Here is an 18,771-nt window from a genome sequence, read left to right on the forward strand (position 1 = left end):
GCAAATTTTATGCTAAGGGTCACGCTGATGGGCATATTTTATGCTAAGGATCACGCTGATGGGCATATTTTATGCTAAGGGTCACGCTGATGGGCATATTTTATGCTAAGGGTCACGCTGATGGGCATATTTATGCTAAGGGTCACGCTGATGGGCATATTTTATGTTAAGGGTCACGCTGATGGGCGTATTTTATGCTAAGGGTCACGCTGATGGGCACATTTTATGCTAAGGGTCACGCTGATGGGCACATTTTATGTTAAGAGCAACGCTGATGGACACGTTTTGTTTTGCCCATTTTTTGGAGTCATAGCACAGACTTGAGATTTGGACCTCAGCCCAAAGAAAATTTTAGCGACCGTACCTCCTTGAATTTTAATTCGTTACCCCTGATTTAGAGTATTTAATTATAAACATTGCGAGGTGGAGAGACGGGGCAGTGATGATTCGCTCTCCCCATTGTCCAATCAGAGAATGCTTGGCATTTTCTGGATGGTGCCTGCGCCCAGTGGCCGACTTCCTGTGTTCACAATGCAGGACAGCCACACGGCACAGGACCCATAACAAGCGAAGATCACTGTAGTAGTGGTGTCTACTACAGGGATTTCCCAGGTATGGAATATGCATAGTTACGTTGGTCTAAACTGGAGCAATGTAACTATCAAAACATGCCAGAGCTGGAATTCTTCTTTAAACAATATTTTTACAAATGGGACAGTGATTTTTAAAATTACTGGGGCCCATTTTCTACATGTTTATGTAAAATATGACCTTAGCCTTTATATTGATGATAGCAAACAAGGGCTCTGCTCTCTGTCACTCTCTACTCACCATTGGGTGGAGTATAGAAGCGTTTTCTGAAGCATATACTGTCCGCTGAACTCAGGGCAGGATACAGGCGTGGGTTCAGAGCTACACGCCGAGCAAAGACAGTGGTGATACTCTGCAGCATTGTGTCAGGTAGTGGAGGATGCTTCCGGACACTGCAAGAGAACAAACATGAATGAATATAAATATACACACTTATAAGAGATAGAAAGCTAAGTGAAGTATTGACCCCCCCCCTGCAATGAACAAGTGCAGTGATAAACAAATAAAATCTGAAAATGTTTAAAGTGGAACTCCAGAGAGAAAAAAAAAAAACATTTCTGGACATTTGCTTTGTACCAATAAATAAATGACCTCTAATGATGGATGTTGCATGTGTGGCTGGCTATATAAAACTCATCACTCTACTTAGCCCCGACACTACTGCAAGCGCTGAACTTCCAGCACTGTAAATCATAATTCTCTCTCATTCGCTCTTGAAGACTATTGCTTGCTCTTCACCTCGTCCATTCATAACAAATCTTGCATTTTTTTCACAGAATACAAAGCGTTCTGTGACCGGACAATGGGAGGTCCTGATGTTTATCCACCCAATCGCTTCCTTTATCCAATTACAGAATGCCTTGTATTCTGTGTATACAATGCAAGATGTTTTACGAATGGATGAGGTGGAGATCCAGCAGCATTCTTCTCGACTGGATGAGAGACTGAACTTTGATTTACAGCATTGGAAGTTTTTTTCTGGAGTTCCAATTTAAAATGACTGAGCCCAATGCCTGGATCATTCGCTATATTACTATAAATATGGTGGTCAGTCCTATAAACGACATCATGTGAGGAATGCCGGACCTCCGATAACGATACATTAGTCCACAGATGTCAAACACAAGGTGCATGGAGCGAATACTGTAGCAGTGCAGAAATATAGCAATGTAGAGATACCGGTATAGTAATGATGGGATATAACAGTATAGCGATAGTAATGTAGGGATACTAATGTAGTAATTGTAATGTACGGATATAGTAATGTGGGGATATAGTATAGTATGAATATAGTAATGTAATCATAGTAATTTTGTGATACGAATATGGGGTAGAGGGTGTATATGTAAGTAACTGAGGGGGGTGGGGGAAATAGTAATGTAGTCATTGTAATGTATGGATATAGTAATGTAGTGATTGTAATGTATGGATGTAGTAATGTAGTGATTGTAATTTACAGATATAGTAATGTAGTGATTGTAATGTATGGATATAGTAATGTAGTGATTGTAATGTACGGATATAGTAATGTAGTGATTGTAATGTACGGATATAGTAATGTAGTGATTGTAATGTACGGATATAGTAATTGTAATGTATGGATATAGTAATGTAGTGATTGTAATGTACGGGTATAGTAATGTAGTGATTGTAATGTACGGATATAGTAATGTAGTAATTGTAATGTACGGATATAGTAATGTAGTGATTGTAATGTATGGATATAGTGATGTAGTGATTGTAATGTACAGATATAGTAATGTAGTGATTATAATGTACGGATATAGCAATGTAGTGATTGTAATGTACGGATATAGCAATGTAGTGATTGTAATGTACGGATATAGTAATTGTAATGTATGGATATAGTAATGTAGTGATTGTAATGTACGGATATAGTAATGTAGTGATTGTAATGTATGGATATAGTAATGTAGTAATTGTAATGTACGGGTATAGTAATGTAGTGATTGTAATGTACGGGTATAGTAATGTAGTGATTGTAATGTACAGATATAGTAATGTAGTGATTGTAATGTATGGATATAGTAATGTAGTAATTGTAATGTACGGATATAGCAATGTAGTGATTGTAATGTATGGATATAGTAATGTAGTGATTGTAATGTATGGATATAGTAATGTAGTGATTGTAATGTATGGATATAGTAATGTAGTAATTGTAATGTACGGATATAGTAATGTAGTGATTGTAATGTACGGATATAGTAATGTAGTGATTGTAATGTACAGATATAGCAATGTAGTGATTGTAATGTACGGATATAGTAATGTAGTAATTGTAATGTACGGATATAGTAATGTACTGATTGTAATGTATGGATATAGTAATGTAGTGATTGTAATGTACGGATATAGTAATGTACTGATTGTAATGTATGGATATAGTAATTGTAATGTACGGATATAGTAATGTAGTAATTGTAATGTACGGATATAGTAATGTAGTGATTGTAATGTATGGATATAGTAATGTAGTGATTGTAATGTACAGATATAGTAATGTAGTGATTGTAATGTACAGATATAGTAATGTAGTGATTGTAATGTATGGATATAGTAATGTAGTGATTGTAATTTACAGATATAGTAATGTAGTGATTGTAATGTACGGATATAGTAATGTAGTGATTGTAATTTACAGATATAGTAATGTAGTGATTGTAATGTACGGATATAGTAATGTAGTAATTGTAATGTACGGATATAGTAATGTAGTGATTGTAATGTATGGATATAGTAATGTAGTGATTGTAATGTACGGATATAGTAATGTAGTGATTGTAATTTACAGATATAGTAATGTAGTGATTGTAATGTACGGATATAGTAATGTAGTAATTGTAATGTACGGATATAGTAATGTACTGATTGTAATGTATGGATATAGTAATTGTAATGTACGGATATAGTAATGTAGTAATTGTAATGTACGGATATAGTAATGTAGTGATTGTAATGTATGGATATAGTAATGTAGTGATTGTAATGTACAGATATAGTAATGTAGTGATTGTAATGTACAGATATAGTAATGTAGTGATTGTAATGTACGGATATAGTAATGTAGTGATTGTAATGTACAGATATAGTAATGTAGTAATTGTAATGTACGGATATAGTAATGTAGTGATTGTAATGTATGGATATAGTAATGTAGTGATTGTAATGTACAGATATAGTAATGTAGTGATTGTAATGTACAGATATAGTAATGTAGTGATTGTAATGTATGGATATAGTAATGTAGTGATTGTAATTTACAGATATAGTAATGTAGTGATTGTAATGTACGGATATAGTAATGTAGTGATTGTAATTTACAGATATAGTAATGTAGTGATTGTAATGTACGGATATAGTAATGTAGTAATTGTAATGTACGGATATAGTAATGTAGTGATTGTAATGTATGGATATAGTAATGTAGTGATTGTAATGTACGGATATAGTAATGTACTGATTGTAATGTATGGATATAGTAATGTAGTGATTGTAATGTATGGATATAGTAATGTAGTGATTGTAATTTACAGATATAGTAATGTAGTAATTGTAATGTATGGATATAGTAATGTAGTAATTGTAATGTACGGATATAGTAATGTAGTGATTGTAATGTACGGATATAGTAATGTAGTGATTGTAATGTACAGATATAGTAATGTAGTGATTGTAATGTACGGATATAGCAATGTAGTGATTGTAATGTACGGATATAGTAATGTACTGATTGTAATGTATGGATATAGTAATTGTAATGTACGGATATAGTAATGTAGTAATTGTAATGTACGGATATAGTAATGTAGTGATTGTAATGTATGGATATAGTAATGTAGTGATTGTAATGTACAGATATAGTAATGTAGTGATTGTAATGTACAGATATAGTAATGTAGTGATTGTAATGTATGGATATAGTAATGTAGTGATTGTAATTTACAGATATAGTAATGTAGTGATTGTAATGTACGGATATAGTAATGTAGTGATTGTAATTTACAGATATAGTAATGTAGTGATTGTAATGTACGGATATAGTAATGTAGTAATTGTAATGTACGGATATAGTAATGTAGTGATTGTAATGTATGGATATAGTAATGTAGTGATTGTAATGTACGGATATAGTAATGTAGTGATTGTAATTTACAGATATAGTAATGTAGTGATTGTAATGTACGGATATAGTAATGTAGTAATTGTAATGTACGGATATAGTAATGTACTGATTGTAATGTATGGATATAGTAATTGTAATGTACGGATATAGTAATGTAGTAATTGTAATGTACGGATATAGTAATGTAGTGATTGTAATGTATGGATATAGTAATGTAGTGATTGTAATGTACAGATATAGTAATGTAGTGATTGTAATGTACAGATATAGTAATGTAGTGATTGTAATGTACGGATATAGTAATGTAGTGATTGTAATGTACAGATATAGTAATGTAGTAATTGTAATGTACGGATATAGTAATGTAGTGATTGTAATGTATGGATATAGTAATGTAGTGATTGTAATGTACAGATATAGTAATGTAGTGATTGTAATGTACGGATATAGTAATGTAGTGATTGTAATGTATGGATATAGTAATGTAGTGATTGTAATTTACAGATATAGTAATGTAGTGATTGTAATGTACGGATATAGTAATGTAGTGATTGTAATTTACAGATATAGTAATGTAGTGATTGTAATGTACGGATATAGTAATGTAGTAATTGTAATGTACGGATATAGTAATGTAGTGATTGTAATGTATGGATATAGTAATGTAGTGATTGTAATGTACGGATATAGTAATGTACTGATTGTAATGTATGGATATAGTAATGTAGTGATTGTAATGTATGGATATAGTAATGTAGTGATTGTAATTTACAGATATAGTAATGTAGTAATTGTAATGTATGGATATAGTAATGTAGTAATTGTAATGTACGGATATAGTAATGTAGTGATTGTAATGTACGGATATAGTAATGTAGTGATTGTAATGTACAGATATAGTAATGTAGTGATTGTAATGTACGGATATAGCAATGTAGTGATTGTAATGTACGGATATAGTAATGTACTGATTGTAATGTATGGATATAGTAATGTAGTGATTGTAATGTACGGATATAGTAATGTACTGATTGTAATGTATGGATATAGTAATTGTAATGTACGGATATAGTAATGTAGTAATTGTAATGTACGGATATAGTAATGTAGTGATTGTAATGTATGGATATAGTAATGTAGTGATTGTAATGTACAGATATAGTAATGTAGTGATTGTAATGTATGGATATAGTAATGTAGTGATTGTAATGTATGGATATAGTAATGTAGTGATTGTAATTTACAGATATAGTAATGTAGTGATTGTAATGTACGGATATAGTAATGTAGTGATTGTAATTTACAGATATAGTAATGTAGTGATTGTAATGTACGGATATAGTAATGTAGTAATTGTAATGTACGGATATAGTAATGTAGTGATTGTAATGTATGGATATAGTAATGTAGTGATTGTAATGTACAGATATAGTAATGTAGTGATTGTAATGTATGGATATAGTAATGTAGTGATTGTAATGTATGGATATAGTAATGTAGTGATTGTAATGTACGGATATAGCAATGTAGTGATTGTAATGTACGGATATAGTAATGTAGTAATTGTAATGTACGGATATAGTAATGTACTGATTGTAATGTATGGATATAGTAATGTAGTGATTGTAATGTACGGATATAGTAATGTACTGATTGTAATGTATGGATATAGTAATTGTAATGTACGGATATAGTAATGTAGTAATTGTAATGTACGGATATAGTAATGTAGTGATTGTAATGTATGGATATAGTAATGTAGTGATTGTAATGTACAGATATAGTAATGTAGTGATTGTAATGTATGGATATAGTAATGTAGTGATTGTAATGTATGGATATAGTAATGTAGTGATTGTAATTTACAGATATAGTAATGTAGTGATTGTAATGTACGGATACAGTAATGTAGTGATTGTAATGTACGGATATAGTAATGTAGTGATTGTAATTTACAGATATAGTAATGTAGTGATTGTAATGTACGGATATAGTAATGTAGTGATTGTAATGTACGGATATAGTAATGTAGTGATTGTAATGTACAGATATAGTAATGTAGTGATTGTAATGTACGGATATAGCAATGTAGTGATTGTAATGTACGGATATAGTAATGTACTGATTGTAATGTACGGATATAGTAATGTAGTGATTGTAATGTATGGATATAGTAATGTAGTGATTGTAATTTACAGATATAGTAATGTAGTAATTGTAATGTATGGATATAGTAATGTAGTAATTGTAATGTACGGATATAGTAATGTAGTGATTGTAATGTACGGATATAGTAATGTAGTGATTGTAATGTACGGATATAGTAATGTAGTGATTGTAATGTACGGATATAGTAATGTACTGATTGTAATGTATGGATATAGTAATGTAGTGATTGTAATGTACGGATATAGTAATGTACTGATTGTAATGTATGGATATAGTAATTGTAATGTACGGATATAGTAATGTAGTAATTGTAATGTACGGATATAGTAATGTAGTGATTGTAATGTACAGATATAGTAATGTAGTGATTGTAATGTATGGATATAGTAATGTAGTGATTGTAATGTATGGATATAGTAATGTAGTGATTGTAATTTACAGATATAGTAATGTAGTGATTGTAATGTACGGATATAGTAATGTAGTGATTGTAATTTACAGATATAGTAATGTAGTGATTGTAATGTACGGATATAGTAATGTAGTAATTGTAATGTACGGATATAGTAATGTAGTGATTGTAATGTATGGATATAGTAATGTAGTGATTGTAATGTACAGATATAGTAATGTAGTGATTGTAATGTACAGATATAGTAATGTAGTGATTGTAATGTATGGATATAGTAATGTAGTGATTGTAATGTATGGATATAGTAATGTAGTGATTGTAATGTACGGATATAGCAATGTAGTGATTGTAATGTACGGATATAGTAATGTAGTAATTGTAATGTACGGCTATAGTAATGTACTGATTGTAATGTATGGATATAGTAATGTAGTGATTGTAATGTACGGATATAGTAATGTACTGATTGTAATGTATGGATATAGTAATTGTAATGTACGGATATAGTAATGTAGTGATTGTAATGTATGGATATAGTAATGTAGTGATTGTAATGTACAGATATAGTAATGTAGTGATTGTAATGTACAGATATAGTAATGTAGTGATTGTAATGTATGGATATAGTAATGTAGTGATTGTAATGTATGGATATAGTAATGTAGTGATTGTAATTTACAGATATAGCAATGTAGTGATTGTAATGTACGGATATAGTAATGTAGTAATTGTAATGTACGGATATAGTAATGTAGTGATTGTAATGTATGGATATAGTAATGTAGTGATTGTAATGTATGGATATAGTAATGTAGTGATTGTAATGTACGGATATAGTAATGTAGTGATTGTAATGTACGGATATAGTAATGTACTGATTGTAATGTATGGATATAGTAATGTAGTGATTGTAATGTATGGATATAGTAATGTAGTGATTGTAATTTACAGATATAGTAATGTAGTAATTGTAATGTATGGATATAGTAATGTAGTGATTGTAATGTACGGATATAGTAATGTAGTAATTGTAATGTACGGATATAGTAATGTAGTGATTGTAATGTACGGATATAGTAATGTACTGATTGTAATGTACGGATATAGTAATGTAGTGATTGTAATGTACGGATATAGTAATGTAGTGATTGTAATGTATGGATATAGTAATGTAGTAATTGTAATGTACAGATATAGTAATGTAGCGATTGTAATGTATGGATATAGTAATGTAGTAATTGTAATGTACAGATATAGTAATGTAGTAATTGTAATGTATGGGTATAGTAATGTAGTAATTGTAATGTACAAATATAGTAATGTAGTGATTGTAATGTACGGATATAGTAATGTAGTGATTGTAATGTATGGATATAGTAATGTAGTGATTGTAATGTACGGAAATAGTAATGTAGTGATTGTAATGTAAGGATAGTAGTAATTTGGGGGGGGGTAGTAATGCAGTGATTGCAATGAATGGATATAATAATGTATGGATAGATATAGTAATGTAGGCATTGTAATGTAATGATAGTATTTTAGTTATACCAATGTGGGGGGGGGGGGTGTAGGATAGTAATTTAAGGGGTGGAGGGAGATATAGTAATGTAGTAATTGTAATGTATAGGTATAGTAATGTAGTGATTGTAATGTACGGATATAGTAATGTATGGATATAGTAATGTAGTGATTGTAATGTATGGATATAGTAATGTAGTAATTGTAATGTAGTGAGAGATATAGAAATGTGGAGATGGTAATGTAACGAGAGTAATTTAGTGATACTAATGCGTGTATGTGGGGGGGGGTATAGGATAGTAATTTAGGGGGGGGGCAATGCAGTGACTGTAATGTAGTGATATAGTAATGTGTGGATGGATGGATATAGAAATGTAGGGATGGTAATGTAGTGAGAGCAACACTAATGTTGGGGGGTGGGGGGGGTAGGAATGTGGGGAGAAATAATAATATAGGGCAAGGATAGTAAGGTGGGGGAGGGATAGTAATGTCAGAAAGAATAGTTATGGGGGGGATAATGCAGGACAAAGATAGTAATATGGGGGGTGGGGGGGAATTAGTAATGTGGGGGCGATAGTAATCACGTCAGCAGCTCCTCTGTGTAGAACAATCTGCCTTCCCATCAGTGTTCTTCTAGTTGGATAAGGAAAATGTGGCCCTCCAGCTGTTGCAAAACTCTGTTTAGAAAGTTTGAATGAAGATCCTTGTACTAGATAAGATACAAGGATTTGCAAACGGTGGCCCTCCAGATGTTGCAAAACTACAAGTCCCCTCTGGATGTCATGCTTGTGGCTTTCAGAGTCTTGCTATGCCTCATGGGACTTGTAGTTCTTCAACATCTGGAGGGCCACCGTTTGCAAATCCTTGTATCTAGTACAAGGATCTTCATTCAAACTTTCTAAACAGAGAGCCAGTTTACTGTCCTTCAGATTTTAGGGGAGCCGGACTGTGGTCATTGAGAGTAGAAAATGTCCCAGGGTTCTGTCAGAATAGCGCTACCTATCAGATTCTGCTACCGGAAGACAAGTACGGACTAGAACAACTTACTGCGCATGCGCCATGCGTTCCAACATGGCCACTATGCATTCCAACAGCTTTCCTAATGTGACAGAACATGAAGCAGAGGCTGACATCTTCTTACACCCTGCGTGGGTGTAAGAACTAGATGTCCGCCGCTGCTTTGTGTTCTGAATTTTACATTTGTTTTAGCAGTAAACTCACCCTATATACTGAAATGGACTATTTCACCGCAACCGAGTGAAATAGTCTATTTCACTACATAATTAGTTTGTCGCTGAGCAGTGCCAGGTGTACCAAGATGGCCGTCGCCTCCTTCTACCTGCAGGTTTCTCGCTATTCTTACTAGAATAGAATAATATTAAATGTAATACTGTGATTCAGTATATAAGGTGAGTTTACTGCTATAATAAATGTAAAATTCAGGACTTGTGTGGGTGTAAGAAGATGTCCGCCTCTGCTTCATGTTCTGTCACATTAGGAAACCTATTGGAACGCAAAGCGGCCATGTTGGAACGCAAAGCGGCCATGTTGGAACGCAAAGCGGCCATGTTGGAACGCATAGCGGCCATGTTGGGATGCATAGCGGCCAGGTTGGGATGCATAGCGGCCAGGTTGGAACGCATAGCGGCCATGTTGGAACGCATAGCGGCCATGCTGGAACGCATAGCGAACAAGTTGGAATGCATAGCGGGCAGGTTGGAACGCATAGCGGCCATGTTGGAACGCATAGCGGCCATGCTGGAACACATAGCGGCCATGCTGGAACACATAGCGGGCAGGTTGGAACGCATAGCGGCCATGCTGGAACGCATAGCGAACAAGTTGGAATGCATAGCGGCCATGTTGGGATGCATAGCGGCCAGGTTGGAACGCATAGCGGCCATGCTGGAACGCATAGCGAACAAGTTGGAATGCATAGCGGCCATGTTGGAACGCATAGCGGCCATGCTGGAACGCATAGCGGCCATGTTGGAACGCATAGCAGCCATGCTGGAACGCATAGCGGGCAGGTTGGAATGCATAGCGGGCAGGTTGGAACGCATGGCGCATGCGCAGTAAGTTGTTCTAGTCCGTACGTCACTTCCGGTTGCAGATTCTGATAGGTAGCGCTATTCTGATAGAACACCGGCATCAATGCCCCTTCGTTGGGGTTAATGGGAAGAATAATCCCCCATTGTTGGAATCAATGAGAAGGTAAGTTTTATATCATTGGTGTTAGTTGGTGAAATAGTGCCTCAAGGCCTAGATAAAGAGAAGTGAAGGGCCACATCTGGCCCCCAGGCTGCAGTTTGGAGCCCACTGTTCTAGCAGAACAGACAGATGACAGGTCCTCTTACATGGAGGGGTGTGACTCACATACCGGTCTGTAGAGGGCGGCAGAGTTCCTCCAGGTCACACAGAGCGGCACTAGTGGCCCCAGCGCTATGCAGTGTACGGGGCCCCGGTGTTCATTGCATTCATGCTACAGACAGAAATCACATTGAATTACAAACAGGGCGCCGCCATATTGATGACCCCCGGCACGTCCTTGCACGTCACCTGACCTTTTCCTCCTGCCAATCAGCTTCCTTCGCCGCTAAACAGCATCAGCGTGTAGAGACACGCCCTCAACTTTTCTCCGCCCGCCGTGACGGCCAATCGGTAACGCAGCAGGAGGAATGGGCGGGCTGCGGCGCAGCCAATCGGTCCGTTCGGTGCAGGAAAGGCCCAGGCACCCCGGCCGGAGAAGCGGCAGCCCGGGGGCCATGCCGGTCCGCACCGAGACCAGCAGCTCCGGCTCTTCGTCCCTCATCCCTCCCCCGCCTATCAACACGCAGCAGCCCGGGGTGGCCACCAGCCTGCTGTACAGCGGCTCCAAGTTCCGGGGACACCAGAAGAGCAAAGGAAACTCATACGATGTGGAGGTGGTGCTGCAGGTGAGCCGGTCTGGGGGAGAGGCAATGGAGAGCTGTGTGGGGGGAGGACTGTCCTGGTGTGTGGGGGGAGGAGGGGTATGGGGTGTATGTACAGAGGATGGGGGCACACAGGTGATTGGTGTTGGAAGGCCAGCCATGGTCAGGTATTGGGGGGCCGGGGGTGACATGTACAAATGTTGGGAGCAGGGACTGACATATACTGATATTGGGGAGCCATGGGTGGAGAGGTGACAGATGTCAGGGGGGGGGGGGGCATAGAGGGATGGGTAAATGAATATTGGGGGCCATGGGTGGAGAGGTGATGGATGTCTGGGGGGCCATGGGTGGGGAGGTGAAGGAATGTGGAAGTGGCCATGGGTGGAGTGGTGACGAATGTCAGGGTGGCCATGGGTGGAGTGGTGATGGATGTGGAGGTGGCCATGGATGGAGAGGTGAGGGATGTCGGGGGGGCTATGGGTGAAGAGGTGAGGAATGTGGGGGTGGCCATGGGTGGAGGGATGTGTGGGTGGAGAGGTGAGGGATGCGTAGGTGGCCGTGGGTGGAGAGTTGACAGATGTCGAGGTGGCCATGGGTGGAGTTGTGACGGAGGTGGCCATGGGTGGAGAGGTGATGGCTGTGGAGGTGGCCATGGGTGGAGAGGTGACGGATGTCGAGATGGCCATGGGTGGAAAGGTGACAGATGTCGAGGTGGCCATGGGTGGAGAGTTGACGAATGTCGGGGTGGCCATGGGTGGAGTTATGACGGAGGTGGCCGTGGGTGGAGAGGTGAGGGATGCGGAGGTGGCCGTGGGTGGAGAGGTGAGGGATGCGGAGGTGGCCGTGGGTGGAGAGGTGAGGGATGCGGAGGTGGCCGTGGGTGGAGAGGTGAGGGATGCGGAGGTGGCCGTGGGTGGAGAGGTGAGGGATGCGGAGGTGGCCGTGGGTGGAGAGGTGAGGGATGCGGAGGTGGCCGTGGGTGGAGAGGTGAGGGATGCGGAGGTGGCCGTGGGTGGAGAGGTGAGGGATGCGGAGGTGGCCGTGGGTGGAGAGGTGACGGATGCAGAGGTGGCCGTGGGTGGAGAGGTGACGGATGCGGAGGTGGCCATGGGTGGAGAGGTGACGGATGTGGAGGTGGCCATGGGTGGAGAGGTGACGGATGTCGAGGTGGCCATGGGTGGAGAGTTGACGGATGTCGGGGTGGCCATGGGTGGAGTTGTGACGGAGGTGGCCGTGGGTGGAGAGGTGACGGATGTCGAGGTGGCCATGGGTGGAGTTGTGACGGAGGTGGCCATGGGTGGAGAGGTGATGGCTGTGGAGGTGGCCATGGGTGGAGAGGTGACGGATGTCGAGATGGCCATGGGTGGAGAGTTGACGAATGTCGGGGTGGCCATGGGTGGAGTTATGACGGGGTTGCCATGGGTGGAGTTGTGACGGAGGTGGCCGTGGGTGGAGAGGTGAGGGATGCGGAGGTGGCCGTGGGTGGAGAGGTGAGGGATGCGGAGGTGGCCGTGGGTGGAGAGGCGAGGGATGCGGAGGTGGCCGTGGGTGGAGAGGTGAGGGATGCGGAGGTGGCCGTGGGTGGAGAGGTGAGGGATGCAGAGGTGGCCGTGGGTGGAGAGGTGACGGATGTGGAGGTGGCCGTGGGTGGAGAGGTGACGGATGTGGAGGTGGCCATGGGTGGAGAGGTGACGGATGTCGAGGTGGCCATGGGTGGAGAGTTGACGGATGTCGGGGTGGCCATGGGTGGAGTTGTGACGGAGGTGGCCGTGGGTGGAGAGGTGACGGATGTCGAGGTGGCCATGGGTGGAGAGGTGACGGATGTCGGGGTGGCCATGGGTGGAGTTGTGACGGAGGTGGCCATGGGTGGAGAGGTGATGGCTGTGGAGGTGGCCATGGGTGGAGAGGTGACGGATGTCGAGATGGCCATGGGTGGAAAGGTGACAGATGTCGAGGTGGCCATGGGTGGAGAGTTGACGAATGTCGGGGTGGCCATGGGTGGAGTTATGACGGGGGTGCCATGGGTGGAGTTGTGACGGAGGTGGCCGTGGGTGGAGAGGTGAGGGATGCGGAGGTGGCCGTGGGTGGAGAGGTGAGGGATGCGGATGTGGCCGTGGGTGGAGAGGTGAGGGATGCGGAGGTGGCCGTGGGTGGAGAGGTGAGGGATGCGGAGGTGGCCGTGGGTGGAGAGGTGACGGATGCAGAGGTGGCCGTGGGTGGAGAGGTGACGGATGCAGAGGTGGCCGTGGGTGGAGAGGTGACGGATGTGGAGGTGGCCATGGGTGGAGAGGTGACGGATGTGGAGGTGGCCATGGGTGGAGAGGTGACGGATGTGGAAGTGGCCATGGGTGGAGAGGTGACGGATGTGGAAGTGGCCATGGGTGCAGAGGTGACGGATGCTGAGGTGGCCATGGGTGGAGAGGTGACGGATGTGGAGGTGGCCATGGGTGGAGAGGTGACGGATGTGGAGGTGGCCATGGGTGGAGAGGTGACTGATGTCAAGGTGGCCTTGGGTGGGGAGGTGACGGATGTGGAGGTGGCCATGGGTGGGGAGGTGATGGATATTGGGGAGCCATGGGTGGAGAGGTGATGTATAGCGAGGTGCCAATGAGTGGGGAGGTGATGGATATTTGGGGAGTCATGGGTGGAGAGGTGACAGGGGGGCTTGGGGCAAAGAGGTAAACTAATGTATGTACAGATGTTGGGGTTTGCCAAGAGCAGAGAGTTGAAGAGTATATGCTAATTGCCAACATAAAAACGGAGGCCGCAGACTTCATGAAAATTAATATTAGTGTCATTCTCAAAACTTTTGGCCACGGCTGTATATACCAACAAATGGCCAGTTGACCGTCCTTCAGAATTTAGGGGGGGGGCACGAACTGTGGCCATTGGGAGTAGTAACTGTCCCGGCCTCAGTGGGAGTAAACAGTGCATCGTTGGCATTAGGGGGAGGAATGATTCACCATCACTGGTGTCTGTGGCAGGAATAGTGCCCCGTCGTCGGTGTCTGTGGCAGGAATAGTGCCCCGTCGTCGGTGTCTGTGGCAGGAATAGTGCCCCGTCGTCGGTGTCTATGGCAGGAATAGTGCCCCGTCGTCGGTGTCTGTGGCAGGAATAGTGCCCCGTCGTCGGTGTCTGTGGCAGGAATAGTGCCCCGTCGTCGCTGTCTATGGCAGGAATAGTGTTTTGCCCCAAGGGCCAGATAAAGGCAAGCAAAGATTAAACCTAGCACTGCTTCCACATATTAATCACATATACTAACTCATATAAAGTGCCAGTGCATTAAATATACAGATAGTCCATCAGTGCAAACAAAGTGCCAGTGTTGATGAATCCTTCATGTGAAATCCAAGGTGCCATTCAATTAAAGCATGTGCAAGACTAGGATCACCGCCCTGGCGTACGTTCCAAATACCGGATATGACGCCACTCTATCGTCTCCGCTTGACACCTTTTGCCCCTACTGGGCATCTTCAGAAGTATTATGCTATGGAAATCTTATTGGATTTCATATCACAACCTTGCTGAGAGCCCTTCAATCGAAGGAGATGAAAGGAGCCATATCTACATGTTTTGCCAAAGGACATATACCATGCCTGTTTCAATCATACTGTTGGTGAGTGGGAAGCACGGAGTGGCACCTTGGATTTCACAAGAAGGATTCAACACTGATGCACTGGCACTTTATATATGATTTAGTATATGTAATTAATAAGTAGAACCAGCTTTAGGTTTAATTTTTGTTTATGAGGTTACTTCACCTTTCACTATAGCAGCAGCTCCAAACCCATTTTTTTATTTTTTAATCCAAATTCTTTTATGGTTCACATTTTTCTTTTTCTATGGTTCACGTAATTACATGTACAATAGGTACTCATAACGCACAACCATAGCGTGGGTATACTCATAACTTTTAAAGGCAAGCAAAGGGCCACAGTTTGGAGACCACTGGTACCATGCCTGGCGAATGCCCCTGGAAGCTGGAAATCACTAAAGTAGACCGCTCTACTTCAGTGATCTCCTCTGGCTTCCAGGTCCCTCTCCAAGAGGCTACACTTCTGCCTACTGAACACAGGAGGTCAGCCGCTGGGCACGGGCACCATTCATGGAATGCTTCGCATTTTCTCAGTGAATGCAAAGCCTTCTCTGATTGGATGAAGCAGAGAGGTGGGGCAGTGACGTCAGGCTCTCCGCCTCTTGAAATCAGAGAACGTTTTGCATCCATTCAAGTAATGCAAAGCGTTTTCTTAATGATGCCCGTGCTTTGTGGCAGGCCGGCTTCTTCGTACGGGGAACAGAAGCTAACTGAGATCACTAAAGTAGCAGTGTCTATACAGTGATTTCCAGCTTCCAAGGAGATCGCCCAGGTTTGGTATATACAGTAAATGACAAAAGTGGGTACACCCTCACATTTTTGTATATAATTTATTATATCTTTTCATGTGACAACACTGAAGAAATGACACTTTGCTACAATGTAAAGTAGTGAGTGTACAGCTTGTATAACAGTGTAAATTTGCTGTCCCCTCAAAATAACTCAACACACAGCCAATAATGTCTAAACCGCTGGCAACTAAAGTGAGTACACCCCTAAGTGAAAATGTCCAAAATAGGCCTAATTAGCCGTTCCCCCCTCCTGGTGTCATATGACTTGTTAGTGTTATAAGGTCTTTATGCGTTAAATTTGGTGTTATCGCTCTCACTCTCTCATAAAACATGGCAATACTCGCTGAGGATCTGAAAAAAAGAATTGTTGCTCCACATAAAGATGGCCTAGACCCTAGGCTATAAGAAGATTGCCAAGACCCTGAAACTGAGCAGTAGCACTGTGGCTAAGACCATACAGCAGTTTAACAGGACAGGTTCCACTCAGAACAGGCCTCGCCATGGTCGGCCAAAGAAGTTGAGTGCACGTGCTCAGTGTCCTATCCAGAGGTTGTCTTTGGGAAATAGACATAGGAGTGCTGCCAGCATTGCTTCAGGGGTTGAAGGCGTAGGGGCTCAGCCTGTCAGTGCTCAGACCATACGTCACGAACTGCATCAAATTGGTCTGCATGGCTGTCGCCCCAGAAGGAAGCCTCCTTCTAAAGATGATGCACAAGAAAGCCTGCAAACAGTTTGCTGAAGACAAGCAGACTGAGGACATGGATTACTGGAGCCATGTCATGTGGTCTGATGAGACCAAGATTAACTTATTTGGTTCAGATGGTGTCAAGCGTGTGTGGCGGCAACCAAGTAAGTACAAAGATAAGTGTGTCTTGCCTACAGTCAAGCATGGTGGTGGAAGTGTCATGATCTGGGGCTGCATGAGTGCTGCCGGCACTGGGGAGCTACAGTTCATTGAGGGAACCATGAATGCCAACATGTAGTGTGACATACTGAAGCAGAGCATGATCTCCTCTCTTCAGAGACTGGGCCGCAGGGCAGTATTCAACATAAGGACTCCAAACACACCTCCAAGACCACCACTGCCTTTCTAAAGAAGCTGAGGGTAAAGGTGATGGACTGGCCAAGCATGTCTCCAGACCTAAACCCTATTGAGCATCTGTGGGACATCCTCATATGGAATATGGAGGAGCGCAAGGTCTCTAACATCCACCAGCTCCATGATGTCATCATGGAGGAGTGGAAGAGGACTCCAGTGGAAACCTGTGAAGCTCTGGTGAACTCCATGCCCAAGAGGGTTAAGGCAGTGCTGGAAAACAATGGTGGCCACACAAAATATTGACACTTTGGCCCCAATTTGGACATTTTTACTTAGGGGTGTACTTACTTTTGTTGCCAGTGGTTTAGACATTAATAATGGCTGTGTTATTTTGAGGGGACAGAAATTTTACACTGTTATACAAGCTGTACACTCACTACTTTACATTGTAGCAAAGTGTCATTTCTTCAGTATTGTCACATGAAAAGATATAATAGGATATTTACAAAAATGTGAGGGGTGTACTCACTTTTGTGAAATACTTTACATGGGTACTTTGGTCCAAGCTGGATCACAAAAATATCCGTACCTGGAATTCTTTTTTAGGACACTTGGGAGGTCCATAGAAAAAAAAAATGAACGGCTTGGCTTTCAGCATTATCTCTGAGACATAGAGCATGTCAATCAGCACCTGGCTTTACCAAGTCCCGCCCACCGCTTTCATGATTGACAGCTAATTGCCTCTTATCCTGAACCCCCTCACTCTGCGAGCTGCAGTGTCTGGGAGGGGGGAGCGTGAGAGCCACAAATGGAGGATTTAGCCCAGTCTAAGAAGGAAAAGGACGCCTGTGCATCACACAGTAGATGAATATGGTTTTTATTTGGACTGCCTTTAGCTTGAAGTTTAACACTTGTACTGCCATAACTGTATGTAGTAGGGGGGCTGCAGCTGCCGGAAGTGTGTAAGGCCCCTTTCATACTTGTGCAACTTGTTCTGCGACTTGAGACTGCAAAGTTGCATGACAGTTCGTACTCCATGATTTCCAATGAGTACCATTCATATCTGTGTGACTTCAAAGTAGTCCCTGTGTACTACTTTGGGCCGATTTGAATGCGTTTTGAGGTCCATAGACATTGCTTCAAGTCCAGGTAAAATCGCACGACTTTTAGGTCGCATAAGTGTGAAAGGGGCCTAAATCTGACAAGCTGGCTGTTAGAATGAAGTGATCTGGCAGCTGTGCTTTCTTTAGCTGGTTCCTACACACCTTCATATGTGTCATCCACAATACCCCCCTGGAACTATCATCCATTTGTTTTATTGGAGGACAGGTGAGAACCCCTAAAGCAGTGCCTGCCTGGTTCCTGGTTTGGTGAGTAGCTGTCCCCCCCTCTCCCCCTGGAGGGTTTTGGGGTGGACCTGGGACCTTCCTTGGGACGGTTGGACCACAGGGTTCCCCTCCTTCCTGTCAGGCATTCCCCTTCATCTGTCCCCCCATCCTACCCCTCCCCACTTATGCTGGGGCTGTGTGGGTGGTCTGGTCCAGTATTTCTCAACTGCGGTCCCCATGGCACACTAACCGACCAGATTTGCAAGAAA

The 18,771-nt window shown here is 41.8% G+C and overlaps 2 protein-coding genes across 2 annotated transcripts in view; one reads left to right on the forward strand and one right to left on the reverse strand.

Annotated features, from left to right (window-relative positions):
- ATPAF2 (ATP synthase mitochondrial F1 complex assembly factor 2) overlaps window positions 1–11,282 on the reverse strand; it is a 33,510-nt gene extending 22,228 nt beyond the window's left edge. The window contains exons 1-2 of the mRNA XM_082261836.1: window positions 11,218–11,282; window positions 832–983 (exon numbers count right to left, since the gene is read on the reverse strand). Coding sequence (XP_082117962.1) covers window positions 832–952 — 121 coding nt within the window. The 5' untranslated portion in view covers window positions 953–983; window positions 11,218–11,282. The remainder of the gene's footprint in view (window positions 1–831; window positions 984–11,217) is intronic.
- A 233-nt stretch (window positions 11,283–11,515) lies between these two features.
- GID4 (GID complex subunit 4 homolog) overlaps window positions 11,516–18,771 on the forward strand; it is a gene marked incomplete at its 5' end in the record, with an annotated part of 31,219 nt that continues 23,963 nt past the window's right edge. The window contains one exon of the mRNA XM_082262474.1: window positions 11,516–11,773. Coding sequence (XP_082118600.1) covers window positions 11,516–11,773 — 258 coding nt within the window. The remainder of the gene's footprint in view (window positions 11,774–18,771) is intronic.

This window comes from Pelophylax lessonae, assembly GCF_965119305.1.
Source record: "Pelophylax lessonae genome assembly, chromosome: 6".
NCBI classification, from domain to species: domain Eukaryota; kingdom Metazoa; phylum Chordata; class Amphibia; order Anura; family Ranidae; genus Pelophylax; species Pelophylax lessonae.